This window comes from Ovis canadensis, chromosome 7 (assembly GCF_042477335.2).
Source record: "Ovis canadensis isolate MfBH-ARS-UI-01 breed Bighorn chromosome 7, ARS-UI_OviCan_v2, whole genome shotgun sequence".
Classification (NCBI taxonomy): domain Eukaryota; kingdom Metazoa; phylum Chordata; class Mammalia; order Artiodactyla; family Bovidae; genus Ovis; species Ovis canadensis.
In genome coordinates, this window is record NC_091251.1 from 37,490,997 (window position 1) to 37,512,024 (window position 21,028).

Sequence of the window (21,028 nt, forward strand, 5' to 3'; positions counted from 1 at the left end):
TCCAGATACATGCCCAAGAGTGGGATAATTGGATCATAGGGTAACTCTATTTTTAGTTTTTTAAAAGTAATTTCCATACTGTTCTCCAGAGTGGCTGCACCAATTTAGATTCTCATCAACAGCGTAAGAGGTTTCCTTTTTCCCCAGACTTTTCCAGCATTTATTGTTTTTAGACTTTTTGATGGTGGCCACTCTGACTAGTGTGAAGGTCAGACTTTTGGATTAAGGCAGATTATCAGAAAGCAGATATTTGGACCTCAGTTCTTAGATCTGGAAAGAATTGCTTCCACTGAGTTATATTTCTATATTATGCCTTTGAATTTTATTAAGAAATGGTATAAGAAGCAGCTGTGTTAAACTATATGTATATATGTCAGATATTTTGGGGAATCACTGTTAAATATATCTCATTCTCCCTCGTATGAATCATCTTGAAAGAAATTATAGAACTAGGAGTCAGTAATTTAGTTTTCCTTTGTTTCTTCGTACAGTTAATCAAAATCATATGACAGATAATGTTTCTCCATTCTCTACTTCATTTTTTGAATCAAAGAAACATTTTATAGAGAATCATAACAACACTTGAAAAAACTTCAACACTGAAGATCCTTTTTGATGATTTCCCACTTCATTTTAAAGGGAGCTCATAACACTTTTACAGGCTTGACTTAATGTCAGCATTTATCCTATTATCCATAAATCATCATCTTGTTTTTCCTTTTTAAATTCATATTTTTCTTATTCTTTCTTTTAGTGCACTTTCATACTTCCAATTCTTAAAGAAAAAAAGTGGAATATAGTATAATAAAGGAACATATAAATAAACATGTAAGTAAATAAGTAGTTTCAATATAAGAAGAGCTTATGAAGATATGGATTTTTCTAAGAAGAGCTTTTTTAGCCTTCCTCTTAGTATACTGTATTGAGCAGGCTTCCCTAGGAGTTCATATAAAAACATTTTATTGTGGGCTAGAAGTTTGTAAATGATTTGATGCTGCCTACTTTTCCAGCCTCTTATGTCATTTTCCTTCCAGCTAGCAAAATCAACTTTTCTTATTCTTTGAAGATCACAAACTTCTACCTGTACTTACATGGGAGTTTATTGTCCTAGGTCTTTGCATGATATATTGTCTGAGTTTGAAATATCACTTCCTAACAAAGACATTCTCTAACCATTTAGATCTAAACTATGCCCTATCCTACCCTAACAATTTCTGTATTCATACTCCCATTTATTCCTTTTTTTGGTGTTTCAAGGATAGCATCTTTTTTTTGGTTGGAACATAGTTGATTTACAATGTTGTGTTACTTTCTGCTGTACATCACAGTTAATCAGTTATGCATATACATATATCCACTCTTTTTTAGACTATTTTTCCATTAAGTCATTAATTAGTACTGAGTAGGGTTCCCTGTGCTGTACAGGAGGTACTTATTATGTATCTATTTTATATATTGTAGTATGTATATATCAATCCCAATCTCTCAATTTATCCCTTCCCCTTTTCCTCCCTGGTAATCCTAGGATTATAATTCTATTTCTGTTTTGTAAATAAGTTCATTTGTACCATTAAAAAAAAATTCCACATACAAGTGATATCCTATGATATTTGTCTTTCTTTGTCTGACTTACTTCACTCAGTATGACTTCACTCTAGGACCATCTATGTTGCTACAAATGGCATTATTTAATTTTTTTATGGCTGAGTAACATTCTATTGTGTATGTATACCACATCTTCTTTATCCATTCACCCATCAACGGACATTTAGGTGGCTCCATGTCCTGGCTATTGTAAAAGTGTTGTAGTGAACATTGGGGTTCATGTATCTTTTCAAATTATGGTTTTCTCTGGATATATGCCCAGGAATGGGGCTGTTGGATCATATGATAGCTCTATTTTATTTATTATAAAACTTGTAGAGGAACACATAGGCAGAACGTTCTCTGACATAAATCACTTTGACCTACCTACTAGAGTAGTGAAAATAAAAATAAACATCTGGGACCTAATTAAACTTAAAAGCTTCCATACAGCAAAGTAAACCATAAACAAAACAAAAAGACAACCCACAGAATGGGAGAAAATGTTTGCAAATGAAATGGCTGGCAAGGGATTAATCTCCAAAATATACAAGCAAATCATGTGGCTCAATAACAACTACAACAAAAACCCCAACAAATAACCCAATTAAAAAATGGACAGGAGATATAAACAGATATTTCTCCAAAGAAGACATACAAATGGCCAAAAAGCACATGGAAAGATGCTCAACACCACTAATTATTAGAGAAATTCAAATCAAAACTATAATGAGGCATTGCCTCAATAGATCATAATCCTCATCATCAAAAAAACTATAAAAAATAGATGCTGGAGAGGGTTTGGAGAAAAGGGAACCCTTCTACACTGTTGGTGGGAATGTAAACTGGTATAGCTACTCTGGAGAACGTATGGAAGTTAATTAAAAAACTAAAAGTAGAGTTTTCATTTATTCTTTTTATTTTGTTGAGATATAATTGATATAAAACATATTAATTTCAAGTGTACAGTATTATTCAATATATGTAAATATGGTGAAACCATTACTTTAATAAGTCTAATTGTAGGTAATATCCATTACCATATATAGTTACAAATTTTTCAAACTACTGGAATTAGTAGTTATAATTAATGAGATTTATGTGTTCAGCTTCTTATTATCTATCCCCTTCACTATAATGTAAGCTTCACAAAGACAGCGACTTGATCTGCATTCAAATAGAGATAAATGTTTACTGAATGCCTGAATGAAATGCATCAACCCCAGAGGACAACTTGACTAATTTATTTATAACCAAATAGTTGAGCCAAATCACTACACATGTCTCATATCTCAGAATCCCTGGCTTTTACTCTCTGTCTGCTTTTATCTCGTTAGAGCTGTGTGCTCAACTCAAACTTCCTTCTCTTGAAACTAACCCCAAAGTATTGATATATTGTCACTACATGCTAATCTTTTAAAATGCAAACCTACTTCTAGGTATCTTAATTATTTTTCACAGGTAGGAAAAGGTAAGAAGACTGTAGTATATTTCTTATTCTATAAATGGAGGATTTGGGAATAGAGGGAGGAGAAGCTTCCACTGCTGCTGTCATGAGTGTTTGAATCACCTGTACTACTCACCATAACTTGTTTCACTTTCCCAACTAGTTATTGTAAGATTTTTATTTCTCACTATATGTCATGTATTTTTTTTTTTTTTAAAATAATGGCTCTGTAAGGTCAGTGTGTGAACTGGTGCTGGTCTAGGTATACCAGAATCACATTAAAATGGGAATTTCTGGTGTTAATTTTATATTCTGAATTAGGGGATTTGGAGAAAGACCTGGGAATCTATTCTTTTAAAGAGTTCTCTAAATAACTATGACATAGTGTTTAAGATCATTATTAATTTTTTGGATGTTGATTAAATACATTTTGCCTCAATTATGATAAAAACCAAATGTAAGAATACATACACAATAGAGGAGAGTGATCTCAGATAAAGGGAAAGTAGTTACTGGCAGTCAGGATAGGAGAAGGGTTTAAAGTTCAGATTCGGTCATTTAATTCAAGTTACTGTCTATCAAGTCCTGTTTTGAATGTAAGGTCTGGTTTAATCGGTTGTATTATTGTCCATATTGTCTAGGCAGAGGTAGATGAATTTGGGTCTGTATTTCTGGAGACAGTAAGTAGAGATCTATTTTTTAAGTTGGAATGGATTTTTTTGATTGTCATCATCAAAAAACTCTGCAAATAATAAATGTCAGAGAGGGTGTGGAGAAAAGGAAATCCTTGTACACTGTTGGTGGGAATGTAAACTGGTACAGCCACTATGGAGAAGAGTATGAAGGAAAAAATAAATATTATGATCTTGGTCCACTCATGAGCTTTTGTTTGCTTTGGCCAGTTTTTGTAAATATCTGAATTTTTCTTAAGGCAGTCTTCATGTCCTTGTTCCGGAGACTGTAGATCAGTGGGTTTACAAGTGGAGTCACTGATGAGTACAGCAAGGTTACAATCTTCTGTATCCCAGCTGGATTTCCAGAGGTTGGGCTGATGTACATCATCATGATGGTTCCATAGAACAGAGATACCACAGCCAGGTGGGAACCACAGGTGGAGAAAGCCTTACGTCTGCCAGCAGCTGAAGGGACACGCAACACTGCTCTGAGAACCAGGGTGTAGGACCAAAGGATAAAGAAGAAGGTGATAAAACTAATAAGAGAGCTCAATATAGAACAGGAAAGCTCAATTCCAGGGGCAGGGATGCAAGATAGAGCCAGTAAAGGACCAGGATCACAGACAAAATGGTCAATGATATTGGGGCCACAAAAGGGAAGTTGTGTGATGAAATAGATAGGGACTGGATAGCAGAGGAAGGCTGTTATCCAGCAGAGGCCCACCAAGTTCATGCAGAGATGGCTGCTCATGATGGTAGGATAGTGGAGAGGTCGGCAGATGGCCAAGTATCGATCAAAAGCCATGAGGGGCAGTAAGAAGGTCTCAGTAATGCCCATGGAGAAGAAGAAGTAGAACTGGAGGAAGCAGGCAGTGAAAGAGATGGTTTTGGTCTCAGACAGAAAGTTCCTTAACATATTGGGAACAGTGGTGTTGATGTAACACATCTCCAGGAACGAGAAGTTGGCCAACAGAGTGTACATGGGAGTGTGGAGTCTGTGATCCAGCTTCACTGCAAAGACAATGGCCCCATTTCCCATCAGTGTCAGGATGTAGGACACAGAGAAGAGCACAAAGAGGAGGACTTGAACCTCTCTAGAGCAGGGAAAACTCAGGAGTATGAATTCAGTCACCGTGTTGACTCCTGACACATTCACGGCTTCCTAAGAGGTGGAGAGGAAAAAATGACAGTGACAAAGATGACCTTACTCTCTAATCTTCAGGAATATTTCCTTTTAGAAATCTGTAAGTCCCTCAGATTCTATTACTGTATTAAGTAAATAATGTAAATACACTGCTGAAGACTGTCAAACTTTGAGAATGCTAGATATGATAAGTCTTTGAATTTTGGACTTTTGCATTCCTCTTCCAGTATTTTGTTATACCCAGCAAAACTCCAAAAAAGCAGTTTGGAGAAGATAAATGACAATACTTGCAAATGTAAATAGGTATTTTATATTTGTATCTATAGAATAAGATATGTAGACCCTTAATATTAGACATAGAATTTCGATTCTGTGTTTATTTGGAATTAGAGTCATAATACTAGGCATCACAAGAGGAGGAGAAACGTAACAAATAACACAATGACATTCTGTGCAAGTCACTTTTATTCTGGATCAATGTTAGGCTTATAAATGTCAGCCTTCTAAGGTGTTCTGATAACCCAGACAAGAAATGTCATGTGCCATCATTTCTTCAGTGTTCATCATGGTTTTTTAACTTACAAAAATATGAAAAGCCTAGACATCTACATAACAGTCCTTTTACTAGATGTTTTAATACTTTTGTAAAATCTTGGTTTAGGTTGAAACCAGGAGATCTGGTATATCACAGACTTTTGAGATTTTTGCCTGAGATGTCAGGATTCTTAGAAAACTTGCTATTCTTCTAGTTTGTGGTTAGAGGCAGAGGATCATAAATATCAGATACCCATAAGCAGAGACCTCTAGGAACTAAGGACAGTGATGGGAGTCATAAGTGCCCTCTGGACATGGATTCCTCTGATTTCTACTCTCTCCTCTTGTCCCCATGTGGAAGGTTAGAGTTGTTTTGGTAAATTGATTAATCATCTTTGTTAACGCTTCTTTCTCTGACTGAATGAAACTTAGGTTTGAAGACGGTGTGACTTCTATGGTGAGAGAAGCAAAAACAAAGCCCCTGAAATCACCTGAGATTCTGTTGCCAGTCATTTGGTCTTAATTTATTAATTTATTTTCTGGATCCCCTCTGTTATTGAGGGACAGTTATCATTTGTATGAAAATGACCCAAGTGACATGATTGAGTGATGATACTTATTCAGGAAAATATAAGTGCAGAATACAAACCTAGAAACGTTCAATAACATTATTCTAGCTAAGAATATTTATTAATGTATTCATGATAAAATGTAATACTTTTCAGATCACATAATGTTACAGCTTTAAGGATGATCTTGATGATTGCAACTAGTGACGAAAGATAAGAGGAAAAAATTTTCATATCACACTTCACTGCAAATTTCCTCTTCAGTCTGTGAATAGATCATATATGGCAGAGCAAAGCTGTGAATAATTCTTCTGTAGGAGAAACTGAGAGTTACCCAGAAGCCAAAGTAACCACGAGGAAAGAGAAAACAGCAAGAAATATTTGGTACTGGTGTGTATGGGGATTCCATTGACTTTGTAAACCATACGGGAGTGAACTCACGCATTTGGACTGTTCAGTCATCACCTTGCTCTTCCTGCTTGCACAGGCAGTGGGCCATCATTTTCTCTGTGGCAGAGCCAAACACAGCTACAGATAGGGAAGGCTTAAGTATTTTTTTTTTTTCCTGCCCTCTTCCTCATAGCTGCTTTGTCAGTTATTTCCAGATGTCACTTTGCTAACATTTTTGTTCCCCCAAAGACCTGTTTTTGACTGGGTACATCTAACTCCTGGTTAATAAGAACAGAATTTATACACATCAAAGCTCTTTCTTGTTCTTATCTCCCTCATTTCTCTGATTCCCAGACTTTTTAGCTGCAGGGATGAATCTGCTTAAATTAATTTATAAACCTGAGATTCTATTATTTTCATGCCACACAAAAGAAGGCAGAGCTAAAATGAACATCTAAGACTTGTCTTATATTACCTCTTCTGAACCCATCTTCTTGTAGAACTCAAGGGTCTGACTTATCGTCTGTTTTTGCTGCAGCAAAAGGCATGTAAGATGGAGGGCATGACTTATTTGGCAGCCAACAGCCCAGACAGCTGGTTAATCTTTCTGGACACTGATACTGGTTTGGAAAGAAACTGGCATATTTGCTGAAAAAGAGACTTATCTGAAACCTATGCTTTATTTCTCCTGAGGGATATAGTCTCCTATGAATTCAAAAACTGAGTACTTATGAGGGAAGATTATTAATCGTATCCCAAACGTTCCCTTCCATTGGGAGTCCTTTGTTGGCCTTTGGGACCCTGTTTCTCCAATAATGGATGATCATCTCATGTTACTTTTAGAGCAGATGTTTATTTTGCCCTTTGGTCTGATTACCTCCATGATGGTGCAAACACTCAGCATCATCAGTTTAGCTAAAGTATGACATTTTTGTTTATCTTTTATTCCTTTACATTCAATTTTATTCATTTTTTGAGTCTGTCTGCAAGTTTTGAACTCTCTTATGTGTTAATATCAGAGTTGCCTTATGGTAGTTCTTTCTTTTTCCTATGGATTCACTCTGGCTTGAAAATATTATTTCATTTTGTTCTTTGGTAAAAGGCTTTCTCTTCTGGGTGAAGCTCTGTGCTTCTAGCCTGATAGTAGTAAGTAAAATATCATTTCATGGTGAGCAGGGCCTAGGAAACTGTGGTACAAGTGGTGAAATGCCAAACTTCTAGAAGATTCATCTCCATCTAGTCCTTTAAACTATGTCTCTAAAAGTTACCATGACAGTTTAAATTGTCTTGCTTCTTTTAGAGATGACCTAAACTTCTGAACCCCTTTGTTTTTATTACTTGCATGTGTGTGCATACGCACATAGGTATGTATGAATTTAGATCAGATATTTACTTATTTTTTCTAATATTGGTTTGGAACAGTCTCTAATGAGATGGACTCTTGCTAACAATTTACTAATGACTACAATGTCATTTATTGACAAAAAGAGGTTTTTCTAGGGGGGTTATTAATTTACTTTGCTCATTTTCTCAGCATCATTCTGTAAGGTAGAAGTGTTTTTGTCTTTTAAATGGTAACATCACTTCTTCCATCATGAAAATTGATATCTGAGGATGCATGGTCATCGAGTTTTTCAGAATGATTTATTTATTAAAATGTTTGCAATCAGGGAAGAAAAATAAATAAAAGGAATCCAGATTGGAAAAAAAAGAGTAAAACTCTCACTGTTTGCAGATGACATTATTCTCTACATAAAAAACCCTAAAGACTCCACCAGAAAATTACTAGAGCTAATCAATGAATATAGCAAAGTTGCAGGATATAAAATTAACACACAGAAATCCCTTGCATTCCTATACACTAACAATGAAAAAACAGAAAGAGAAATTAAGAAAACAATTCCATTCACCATTGCAACAAAAAGAATAAAATACTTAGGAATGAATCTACCTAAAGAAACAAAAGACCTATATATAGAAAACTTAAAACACTGATGAAAGAAATCAAAGATGACACAAATAGATGGAGAAATACAGCATTTTTATGCGTTGGAAGAATCAGTACAGTGAAAATGAATATAATACCCAAAGCAATCTATAGATTCAATGCAATCCCTATCAGGCTACCAACGATATTTTTCACAGAACTAGAACAAATAATTTCACAATTTGTTTGAAAATACAAAAAACCTTGAATAGCCAAAGCAATCTTGAGAAAGAAGAATGGAAATGGAGGAATCAACCTGCCTGACTTGAGACTATAGTACAAAGCTATAGTCATTAAGACAGTATGGTACTGGCACAAAGATAGAAATACAGATCAATGAAACAAAATAGAAAGCCAAGAGATAAATCCAAGCACCTATGAACAGCTTATGTTCTACAAGGAGGCAAGAGTATACAATGGAGAAAAGACAATCTCTTTAACAAGTGGTGCTGGGAAAACTGGTCAACCACTTGTAAAAGAATGAAACTAGAATACTTTCTAACACCATACACAAAAATAAACTGTAAATGGATTAAAGATCTAAATGTAAGACCAGAAACTATAAAACTCCTAGAGGAAAACATAAGCAAAACACACTCTGACAAAAATCACAGCAGGATCCTCTATGATCCACTTCCCAGAGTAATGGAAATAAAAGCAAAAATAAACAAATGACATCTAATTAAACTTAAAAGCTTCTGCACAATGAAGGAAACTATAAGCAAAGAGAAATAATAGCCTTCATAATGGGAGAAAATAATAGCAAATGAAGCAGCTGACAAAGAATTAATCTCAAAAATATACAAGCAACTCCCACAGCTCAATTCCAGAAAAATAAACGACCCAATCAAAAAATGGGACAAAGAACAAAACAGACATTTCTCCAAAGAAGATATACATTTGGCTAACAAACACATGAAAAGATGCTCAACATCACTCATTATCAGAGAAATGCAAATCAAAACCACATGAGGTACCATCTCACGCTGGTCAGAATGGCTACGATCCAAAAGTCTACAAGCAATAAATGCTGGAGAGGGTGAGGAGAAAAAGGAACACTCTTATACTGTTGGTGGGAATGCAAACTAGTACAGCCACTGTGGAGTACAGAGTGGAGATTCCTTAAAAAACTGGAAATAGAACTGCCATAAGACCCAGCAATCCCACTTCTGGGTATACACACTGAGGAAGCCCGAATTGAAAGAGACTCATGTGCCCTAATGTTCATTGTAGCACTGTTTACAATAGCTAGGACATGGAAGCAACCTAGATGTTCATTGGCAGACGAAGGGCTAAGAAAGCTGTGGTACATATACACAATGGAATATTACTCAGCTATTAAAAAGAATGCATTTGAATCAGTTCTAATGAGGTGGATGAAACTGGAGCCTATTATACAGACTGAAGTAAGCCAGAAAGAAAAACACCAATACAGTATATTAATGCATATATATGGAATTTAGAAAGATGGTAATGATGACTGTATATGTGAGACAGCAAAAGCGACACAGATGTAAAGAACAGACTGTTGGACTCTGTGGGAGAAGGTGAGGGTGGGATGATTTGAGAGAATAGCATTGAAACATGTATATTATCATATGTGAAATAGATCACCATTCCAGGTTTGATGCATGAGACAGGGTGCTCAGGGCTGGTGCACTGGGATGACCCCGAGGGATGGGGTCAGGAGGGAGGTGGGAGGGGGTTCAGGATGGGGAACACATGTACACCCATGGCTGATTCATGTGAATGCATGGCAAAAACCACCATAATATTGTAAAGTAATTAACATCCAATTAAAATAAATTAATTAATTTTAAATGTTTGGTGTTTGAGGGCACAAAGAATTTTTTGACACTAATTTCCGACAAAATTATGATTAGGAACAAAGAATTTATTTAACTGTCAAAAGATGAAATGTGGTGTTTCTGATATTTGAACTCAAATTAAATTACAGAATTTAATCAGAGTGAGTTGAGGAACACTTTTGAGCTTTAATATATCTATATCTCTAAATATATTGTAAAGTTCTCCCTCCTGTACAATCATGATCTGACCACTAAACAAACCAAGCAGACTTAGTAACTGCACATAACAGGTGATAGAGATTTCACAGAATTAGGAAAAAAAAAGTCATAATAAATAGCAGAAACATGAACAAGAAAACCCATAACTGCAACAAAACTTGGAGAAGTGGGGGGAATTTGATGTTCAGAGTTTTCACTTTATATTATTTAAAACATTCCATTTTAAATAAAAAAGAGAGACACATGCAAGAAATACAGAGAAATCATATGGCCCATATACAGGAAAAAACAGCAGTCCAAATGTGACACTTACTAGGTAAATAATTTAAAAGAGCTTTTATAAACAAGCTCAAAGAATTAAAAAAACTCATCTTAAGAATTAAAGAAAATTATGAGAATTATGTCTCAAAATAGAAAACATCAAGAAGGATATGTGAATCATAAAAAATATCAGATGGAAACTTTGTTGAAAAGTACAGTAACTGAAATAAAAATTCAGTACAGGGGTTCAACTCCTATATTTGAATCAGTAGGAGCAAGATTCAGCAAACTTGAAAAAGGGTTAATTGGAGATAATCCAATCTGAAGAATAGAAGCCAAAGAAATGAATAAAAATGATCAGTTTAAGAAAGCTGTAGGACAACATCAAGCATACCAACATATAATGGGAATCCAAGAAGTATAAAAGAGATAAAAAGATGGTGAAAGAATCTTTGAAGAAATAATGGGTAAATGCATGAGAGAGTTAATTCTTAGGTAGGTTGATAAAGAGTCCAGGACCCTCAAGAAGGAAGGGGTCTAAGGACCTGGAGGAGGAGAATGGGGTCTGGGGCTCTCAAGGAGGAGAAAGGTGAAATCTTTTTTTTTTTTTTCTATATTCTTTCTTTTAGTCACATAAAATGATTTTTCTTTAGTTTCGTTCAGTTCAGTCTCTCAGTCGTGTCTGACTCTTTGCAACCCCATGAAGTGAAGCACGCCAGGCCTCCCTGTCCATGACTAAATCCCAGAGTCCACCCAAACCCATGTCCATTGAGTAGATGATGCCATCCAACCATCTCATCCTTTGTCGTCCCCTTCTCCTCCTGCCCTCAATCTTTCAGGGAAAAGCATCAGGGGCTTTTCCAATGAGTCAGCTCTTCGCATCAGGTGGCCAAAGTATTGGAGCTTTAGCTTCAACATCAGTCCTTCCAATGAACACCCAGGGCTGATCTACTTTAGGATGGACTGGTTGGATCACCTTGAAGTCCAAGGGACTCTCAAGAGTCTTCTCCAACACCATAGTTCAAAAGCATCAGTTCTTCTGTGCTCAGCTTTCTTTATAGTCCGACTCTCACATCCATACATGACCTCTGGAAAAAACATTACCTTGATTAGATGGACATCTGTTGACAGAGTAATGTCTCTGCTTTTTAATAAGCTGGCTAGGTCGGTCATAACTTTTCTTTCAAGGATTAAGCATCTTCTAATTTCATGGCTGCAATCACTATCTGCAGTGATTTTGCAGCCCAGAAAAATAGTCAGCCACCGTTTCCACTGTTTCCGCATCTATTTGCCATGATATGCAGATGACACCATCATTATGGCAGAAACTGAAGAGGAACTAAAAAGCCTCTTGGTGAAAGTGAAAGAGGAGAGTGAAAAAGTTGGCTTAAAGCTCAACATTCAGAAAACGAAGATCATGGCATCCAGTCCCATCACTTCATGGGAAATAGATGGGGAAACAGAGGAAACGGCATCAGACTTTATATTTATGGGCTCCAAAATCACTGCAGATGGTGATTGCAGCCATGAAATTAAAAGACACTTACTCCTTCGAAGGAAAGTTATGACCAACCTAGATAGCATATTCAAAAGCAGAGACATTACTTTGCCAACAAAGGTCCGTCTAGTCAAGGCTATGGTTTTTCCAGTGGTCATGTATGGATGTGAGAGTTGGACTGTGAAGAAAGCTGAGTACCGAAGAATTGATGCTTTTGAACTGTGGTGTTGGAGAAGACTCTTGAGAGTCCGTTGGACTACAAGGAGATCCAACCAGTCCATCCTAAAGGAGACCAGTCCTGGGTGTTCATTGGAAAGACTGATGCTGAGGCTGAAACTCAAATACTTTGGCCACAGCATGCTAAGAGTTGACTCATTGGAAAAGACCCTGATGCTGGGAGGGACTGGGGGCAGGAGGAAAAGGGGACGACAGAGGATGAGATGGCTGGATGGCATCACCGAGTCGATGCACGTGAGTCTGGGTGAACTCTGGGAGTTGGTGATGGACAGGGAGGCCTGGCATGCTGCGATTCATGGGGTCACAAAGAGTCGGACACAACTGAGCGACTGAACTAAACTGAACTGAACTGATGGGACAGGATGCCATGATTTTAGTTTTCTGAGTGTTGAGTTATGCCAACTTTTTCACTCTTCTCTTTCACCATCATCAAGAGTCTCTTTAGTTCCTCTTCACTTTCTGCCATAAGGGTGGTGTCATCTGCATATCTGACGTTTTTGATATTTCTCCTGGCAGTCTTGATTCCAGCTTGTGCTTCTTCCAGCCCAGTGTTTCTCATGATGTACTCTGCATAGAAGTTAAATAAGCAGGGTGACAATATACAGCCTTGACGTACTCCTTTTTCTATTTGGAACCAGTCTGTTCCATGTCCAGTTCTAACTTGCCAGAAGCCAGTGTGAGGAATCCCACCCGTGACAAGGTCATGCAGCAGAGATTTGATGGGCAAGGCGAGTCAAATCTCAGGGTGTCCCCCTGGTATTTCCCAGGCATGTACTCCAAAAACCAAAGATCTGCCGGTCTTTGTACTCTGCTTTTTCACTTTTCTGACACTCTCTGGAAAAAGTCAAATCAGGGCTTTAGTCTTCTGCATTTGAAAGGGATGTTTCAGTTAAATCCCTCTGATAGCTCTCTAGCTTGCCTAACATGTTCCCCTGGACCTCTTACAGCTTGTGAATTGCTTACAGCCCCCCAACTGCGAGAGGCACAAAGCTTAAAAGCATCTTAAAGATACAGAGCCTTTTCTAAAGAGCTAAAAATCATATTGGTGACAGGTTTTCACTGTTGACTCAATGATTGCTGCCAGGCCTCCATATTCTTTATCTTTTAGGCACCTGGGAGGATGTTAATCAATGTAAACAGGATATGGAAGAAGATATATAGTAGTTTTGATGTTAGCAACACTAGACTTTTGAGTTAATTACTTTTCTTTCGTTATAAATGACTGTACTCCTTTTACTTGTTATAAATTGCTGTATTTTTGCTGTGTAAGAATGTAACTTTATTTAGTGTTTTTCTGAGAGTGGCACCAGACTTTGGGAAGATCAATACAAATAAGCCTTCTGGTTGACAAACCTTATCAGAAAAGGACTGTAAAATGTTAATTGGCCCTTTTGGCCAGAAGATGATGTAAATTACCTGATTTGTGTATACAACTAGGTATGCAGAGAGAAAAGCCTGGTTTTGATAAGAATCTGGGCTGCTAACACTGAATAACTTTGTGTTACCCATTGATCATGTATTATCAAAAGTATAAAAAGCCTTCTGAACAATAAAAGATGGACCAGCTTCTTGGACTAGTCTCTCGGCCTAGTTTCTTGGGAATCTGGCTCCCCTCGTGTCTCTCTCTCTCTCTTTTTCTCCCTCTCCCTCCATCTCCTCTTTACTCTAATTTCAGGCTGAATTCCCATCTGGAGCAGGGCGGCTCACCACGTCTACTTACTTGTCCTGGCTTCTAAGACCCGCGCGAAAGGGAGCCCAAGGCGGGACACCCTTCGATATTCAAGTGGGCGCCGGTGGCCCAACGTAGATTGTGAAAATCTCTTGTCCTGAGATTTTATTGGTCTTCCCTGTAAGCCAAGTTATTCAGCCTCCTTTCTTCACTTAATTTTCCTACTACACTATTTCTTCTTAATCTCTTTTATATTTCTATATAAATAAGTTTTTCCCTCGCCTCTCCGTCTCCTCTTCAATCACCCTGGTTCCACTGCGGCTGGACCCCGGGACTAACTGTTGCTTCCTGACCTGCATACAGGTTTCTCAAGAGGTAAGTCAGGTGATCTGCTATTCCCATCTCTTTCAGAATGTTCTACAGTTTATTGTGATCCACACAGTCAAAGGCTTTGGCATAGTCAATAAAGCAGAAATAGATGTTTTCCTGGAACTCTCTTGCTTTTTCCATGATCCAGTGGATGTTGGCAATTTGATCTCTGGTTCCTCTGCCTTTTCTAAAACCAGCTTGAACATCAAGAAGTTCATGGTTCATGTATTGCTGAAGCCTGGCTTGGAGAATTTTGAGCATTACATTACTAGCGTGTGAGATGAGTGTAAATGTGCGGTAGTTAAGAGCATTCTTTGGCATTGCCTTTCTTTGGGATTGGAATGAAAACTGACATTTTCCAGTCCTGTGGCCACTGCTGAGGTTTCCAAATTTGCTGGCATATTGAGTGCAGCACTTTCACAGCATCATCTTTTAGGATTTGAAAGAACTCAACTGGAATTCCATCACCTCCACTAGCTTTGTTCATAGGGATGTTTTCTAAGGTCCACTTGACTTCACATTCCAGGATATTTGGCTCTAGGTGAGTGATCACACCATCATGATTATCTTGGTTGTGAAGATCTTTTTTGTACAGTTCTTCTGTGTATTCTTGCCACCTCTTCTTAATATCTTCTGCTTCTGTTAGGTCCATACCATTTCTGTCCTTTATCGAGCCCATCTTTGCGTGAAATATTCCCTTGGTGTCTCTAATTTTCTTGAAGAGATCTCTAGTCTTTCCCATTCTGTTGTTTTCCTCTATTTCTTTGCATTGATTGCTGAGGAAGGCTTTCTTAACTCTCCTTGCTCTTCCTTGAAACTCTGCATTCAGATGCTTATATCTTTCCTTTTCTCCATTGGTTTTCACTTCTCTTCTTTTCACAGCTATTGGTAAGGCCTCCCCAGGGAGCCATTTTGCTTTTTTGCATTTCTTTTCCACGGGGATGGTCTTGATCCCCGTCTCCTCTACAATGTCACGAATCTCCACCCATAGTTCATCAGGCACTCTTTCTATCAGATCTAGTACCTTAAAACTATTTCTCACTTCCACTGTAAAATCATAAGGGATTTGATTTACATCATACCTGAATGGTCTAGTGATTTTCCCTACTTTCTTCAATTTAAGTCTGAATTTGTCAATAAGGAGTTCATGATCTGAGTCACAGTCAGCTCCGGGTCTTGTTTTTGTTTTCTGACTGTATAGAGCTTCTCCATCTTTGGCTGCAAAGAATATAATCAATTTCAGTGTTGACCATCTGGTGATGTCCATGTGTAGAGTCTTCTCTTGTGTTGTTGGAAGAGGGTGTTTGCTATTTTCTTGGTGCATTTCTTGGTGCATTTTCTTGGCAAAACTCTATTAGCCTTTGCCCTGCTTCATTCCATATTCCAAGGCCAAATTTGCCTGTTACTCCAGGTGTTTCTTGACTTCCTACTTTTGCATTCCTGTCCCCTATAATGAAAAGGATATATTTTTTTGGGTTGTTAGTTCTAAAAGGTCTTGTAGGTCTTCACAGAACCATTCAACTTCAGCTTCTTCAGTGTTACTGGTTGGGGCATAGACTTAGATTACTGTGATATTGAATGGTTTGCCTTGGAAATGAACAGAGATCATTCTGTCGTTTTTGAGATTGCATCCAAGTACTGCATTTCGGACTCTTGTTAACTATGATGGCTACTCCATTTCTTCTAAGGGATTCCTGCCCACAGTAGTAGATATAATGGTCATCTGAGTTAAATTCACCCATTCCAGTCCATTTTAGTTTGCTGAATCCTAGAATGTCGACGTTCACTCTTGCCATCTCCTGTTTGACCACTTCCATTTTGCCTTGATTCATGGACCTAACATTCTTGGTTTCTAGACAATGTTTCTCTTTACAGCATTGAATCTTGCTTCTATCACCAGTCCCATCCACAACTGAGTGTTGTTTTTACTTTGGCTCCATCCCTTCATTCTTTCTGGAGTTATTTCTCCACTGATCTCCAGTAGAATATTGGGCACCTACCTTCCTGGGGAGTTCATCTTTCATTGTCCTATCTTTTTGCCTTTTCATACTGTTCATGGGGTTCTCAAGGCAAGAATACTGAAGTGGTTCGCCATTCCCTTCTCCAGTGGAACCCATGATCTGTCTGTCTTGGGTGGCCCCACACAGCATGGCTTAGTTTCATTCAGTTAGACAAGGCTGTGGTCCATGTGATCAGATTGGCTAGTTGTCTGTGAATGTGGCTTTTTCAACACCTCAGTTCAAAAGCATCAATTCTTCAGTGCTCAGCTTTCTTCAAAGTCCAACTCTCACATCCATACATGACCACTGGAAAAACCATAGCCTTGACTAGACAAACCTTGGTTGGCAAGGTAATATCTCTGCTTTTCAATATGCTATCTAGGTTGGTCATAAGTTTCCTTCCAAGGAGTAAGCGTCTTTTAAGTTCATGGCTGCAATCACCATCTGCAGTGATTTTGGAGCCCCACAAAATAAAATCTGACACTGTTTCCACTGTTTCCCCACCTATTTCCCATGAAGTGATGGGACCAGATGCCATAATCTTCATTTTCTGAATGTTGAACTTTAAGTCAACCTTTTCACTCTCCTCTTTCACTTTCATCAAGAGGCTTTTTAGTTCCTCTTCACTTTCTGCCATAAAGGTGGTGTCATCTGCGTATCTGAGGTTATTGATATTTCTTCCGGCAATCTTGATTCCAGCTTGTGTTTCTTCCAGTCCTGCATGTCTCGTGATGTACTCTGCATAGAAGTTAAATAAGCAGGGTGACAATATATAGCCTTGACGTACTCTTTTTCCATACTCCTTGGGCTCCTCTAGTGGTATCTAATTTTTTAAATCAGCATTTTCCCAGTGACATATGATGTAGAATATCTCTTCATATACTAAATTTCCATTTGTATATCTTCTTTGGAGAGGTGTCTATTAAGGTTTTTTCCCCATTTAAAAAATCAAACTGTTTTCTTATTCTGAGTTTTAAGAGTTCTTTGAATAGTTTCAGGTATTTATCAGATGTGTATTTTGCAAATTTTTTCTCCGAGTCTGTAGCCTGTATTCTAGTTCTTTTGATATTGTCTTTGTAGAGCAAAAGTTTTCAGTTTTAATGAAGATAATCAATTATTTCCATCATGTCTTTTGTATTGTATTTTTTTTTCAGTACAAAATCAAAGGGATTGCTTCTAATATTTTACCACTTATAATCTTTGTAAATTTCTGGTATGGCCACAAAAATATGATAAAACTTTATTTCTGGCTTGTTTAAAACTCAAATCAGATATTCCTGATCAGTGGGCAGTTCTACTTCAAGCAGCAATTTATAAACCAGGCATCTTCCATTTGGCTGTCATTTTTCAAGGTTATCATATATGTTTGCATCAAACTATATATGTTGACAGAAGGGGAAAGAGCAAATGAAGGATCATGCATGGGAGGTTTTATAAGTAGTAATAGAAATGGTATATATTATTTCCACTCACATCACTGGCCAGAATTCACCTACCTACTTGCAAGAGGGCCTTATAAAAGGGTAACTGTGAGATAGAGCCCAGCTGTGGTTACAAGAAACAAGGAAAAAGAGGTGTGGCAAAGAGTGAGCCAGTCTTTGTCACATCTGCCATATATCAAGATTTCTTATACAGATACAGTCATCAAAACTGTAGTGGCACAGGGATAAATGAATAGATCAATAGAACAGAGAGCAGAACCCAGAAACTGACCTACAAGTGTGTAAGAAGTCTGTATATGAGAGTGCTCACTTCACAAACCAGTGAGGAAATGGGGAACCATGTAGCATAGGGTGCTTGAACAAGTGGCCATCTATATGGAAGCCAAAAGAAAATAATATATAAATATTAATAAATATATTGTTGTTCAGTTGCTAAGTCCTGTCCAACTCTTTGCAACCCCATGAACTGCAGCACCCAGGCTTCCCTATCCTTCACTGTCTCCCAGAGTTTGCTCAAATTCATGTCTATTGGATCAGTGACACCATCTAACCATCTCACCCTCTGTCTTCCCCTTCTCCTACTGCCCTCAATCTTTCCCAGCATCAGGGTCTTTTCCAATGAGTCAGCTTTTCATATGAGGTGGCCAAAGTACTGGAGCTTCAGCTTCAGCATCAGTCCTTCCAGTGAATATTCAGGGTTGATGTAAGGCCATATGTGAAAATCTAGGTGACCTGAAGGGTAAATGTAAAAAAGCAAACTAAAATAACTGTTAAGTCTTAGAGAATATCTAATGGTGTTGTTTAGGAAAGATTTCTTAAACATGGGAGAGAGAGAGAAGAACCAACCATGAAGGAAGAGAGGGATTAATTTGTCTTTTCTGCTCCATTGTTTTGCCTGTTCCTGTGCCAAAACCACCATATACAAAGACATCCTAAATTTAAAGTATTTAAAAACCACAAAGTGGGAGAAAACATTTTCAAAATTAAAAAGCTATAAAGGATTTATATTCAGGTTACATAAAATACCTTCTTCACTTCAGTAAGATAAAAAGAAATAATCAAAAGGAAAGTAGACAAAGGACATGGACAGCTAATATACGAAGGAGAAAATGGAATTCCCCATAAAAAAGAAAGAGATGCTCAACTTTGTTAATAATTGGGGAAATACACCAAAAAGATCTTTAAGACACCGTATCACGTCCATCAAATGGGCAAACATTTAAAAGTCTGGTAGCATCAAGTATGTATTAATAAAGATGTGGGGGAAAGACTTGCACACAGCTGGTGGGAGGGCAAATTAATGCAATGACTTTGGAGAGTAATTTGAGAATACAAATTGACAATTACATACTTCAGGACCCAGCAATGCCACTCCCTGGTGTATTAAGCAGAGACATTTTGCTCTTATACACAAAGAGATATTCACAAGGATGCTCGTTGCATAAGAAATATGCACTGTACCTATGTATCATTGTATGTCTACCAGTGGAGGAAATAAATTATGGTGTTTCCATACAACGGGTTACTCTTCCTCAGGTGAAATGAACAGACCTGGGGTACATGTATCAACATGAACAAATCTCAGAACATAATGTTGAATGAAAACAAGTTGAGAATGCTTCCGTTTATGTAAATATGTACATAATGGTATGTGACAACTTACTTAAATATTAAAAATATATAACAGTGTATTTTAATGGATACCTCTATAGTAAAAAGTATAAAAATGTGACTGGCAGCATACACACCAATTTATAATAATAGTTATCTATAGGTTAGTAGTAGTGAAGAAAGTAATGAAAATGGATCAAGAGGAGGGCAAAATCAGATAGAAATAATACTATGAAAAAATCTTTTTTAAATTAATTAATTATTTTTGGCTGTTCTGGGTCTTCCTTGCAGCATGTGAACTTTCTCTAGTTGCAGCAAGTAAGGGCTACTCTCTAGTTGCAGTGTGGGGGCTTCTCATTGCTGTGGCTTCTCTTATTGTGGTGCACAAGCTTAGTTACCCCATGGCATGTGAAATCTTCTCGGACTAGAGATCAAACCCATGTCCCCGGCACTGGCAGGCTGATTCTTTACCGCTGGATCACCAGGGAAACCCAACAGCAAAATCTTCATGATTGCTAAATATGGATGATGAGCAGAAGGTTGTCATATTATTCTATTTTTTCATATGCATGAAATATTTTATATTTTAAAATTTAATAAAATTATTGTTTAGAATCCCAGGGAAGGGGTCTAATTGGTGTCTCCTGAGTCAGCTGCCCACTTTTGGATCAATCATTTGAGTCATGGTAGAATACGGCAGCTCTTGTTATAAGCAATGTATTTAGTAGGGGGCTGGGGATGGAGGTAGTATCCTTGAGAAGAGAGGGAGCTGTATAGACAGAACCAAAGATACCCACTGAGTTTTGGTCCTAAGGGCATAAGCAGCCAAGGTATATTGGCAATTAACCAGGGTACAGATTATAACCCTGGAAGAAAAGTTATGACCAACCTAGATAGCATATTGAAAAGCAGAGACATTACTTTGCCAACAAAGGTCCATCTAGTCAAGGCTATGGTTTTTCCAGTGGTCATGTATGGATGTGAGAGTTGGACTGTGAAGAAAGCTGAGTGCCGAAGAATTGATGCTTCTGAACTGTGGTGTTGGAGAAGACTCTTGAGAGTCCCTTGGACTGCAAGGAGATCCAACCAGTCCATTCCAAAGGAGATCAGCCCTGGGTGTTCTTTGAAAGGAATGATGCTAAAGCTGGAACTCCAGTACTTTGGCCACCTCATGTGAAGAGTTGACTCATTGGAAAAGACTCTGATGCTGGGAGGGATTGGGGGGAGGAGGAGAAGGGGACGACAGAGGATGAGATGGCTGGATGGCATCACTGACTCGATGGATGTGAGTCTGAGTGAACTCCAGGAGTTGGTGATGGACAGGGAGGCCTGGCATGCTGTGATTCATGGAGTCGCAAAGAGTCGGACACAGTGAGAGACTGAACTGAACTGAACTGAACTGAGCTAATGGCTCAAGGGTATGTTTTTCTCTAAGTTCTGTACTAATGATTATATAAAAACAATGTATCTTGCTTGAGGACATGTTTCTCCTTCTTAACAGGGACCGCTACCTAATCCTGTTATCTTATGTGGGAGTGGATCTGGTAAGACCTTTCTACTGTGAGTTCTTTATTTTATTTTATTT

At 37.8% G+C, this 21,028-nt stretch overlaps 1 protein-coding gene across 1 annotated transcript; it reads right to left on the reverse strand.

Moving 5' to 3' along the window:
* Nucleotides 1-3,889: 3,889 nt before the first annotated feature.
* Nucleotides 3,890-7,312, reverse strand: LOC138444004 (olfactory receptor 11H6-like). The gene is made up of 2 exons (XM_069597362.1): nucleotides 7,220-7,312; nucleotides 3,890-4,867 (listed from the first exon to the last, which is right to left on the reverse strand). The coding sequence occupies exons 1-2, from the start codon at nucleotides 7,310-7,312 to the stop codon at nucleotides 3,890-3,892; spliced, it is 1,071 nt and encodes a 356-aa protein (XP_069453463.1).
* Nucleotides 7,313-21,028: the final 13,716 nt, after the last annotated feature.

What these genes read in the sequence shown, in the direction of transcription:
- LOC138444004 (XM_069597362.1), bottom strand. Translation starts at nt 7,312, where the DNA reads ATGAATAAAATTGAATGTAAAGGAATAAAAGATAAACAAAAATGTCAT. An exon ending in GTGTTTGCACCATCATGGAG is followed by an intron (nt 4,868 to 7,219) that starts GTAATCAGACCA and finishes TCCACCTCTTAG; the next exon opens with GAAGCCGTGAATGTGTCAGG.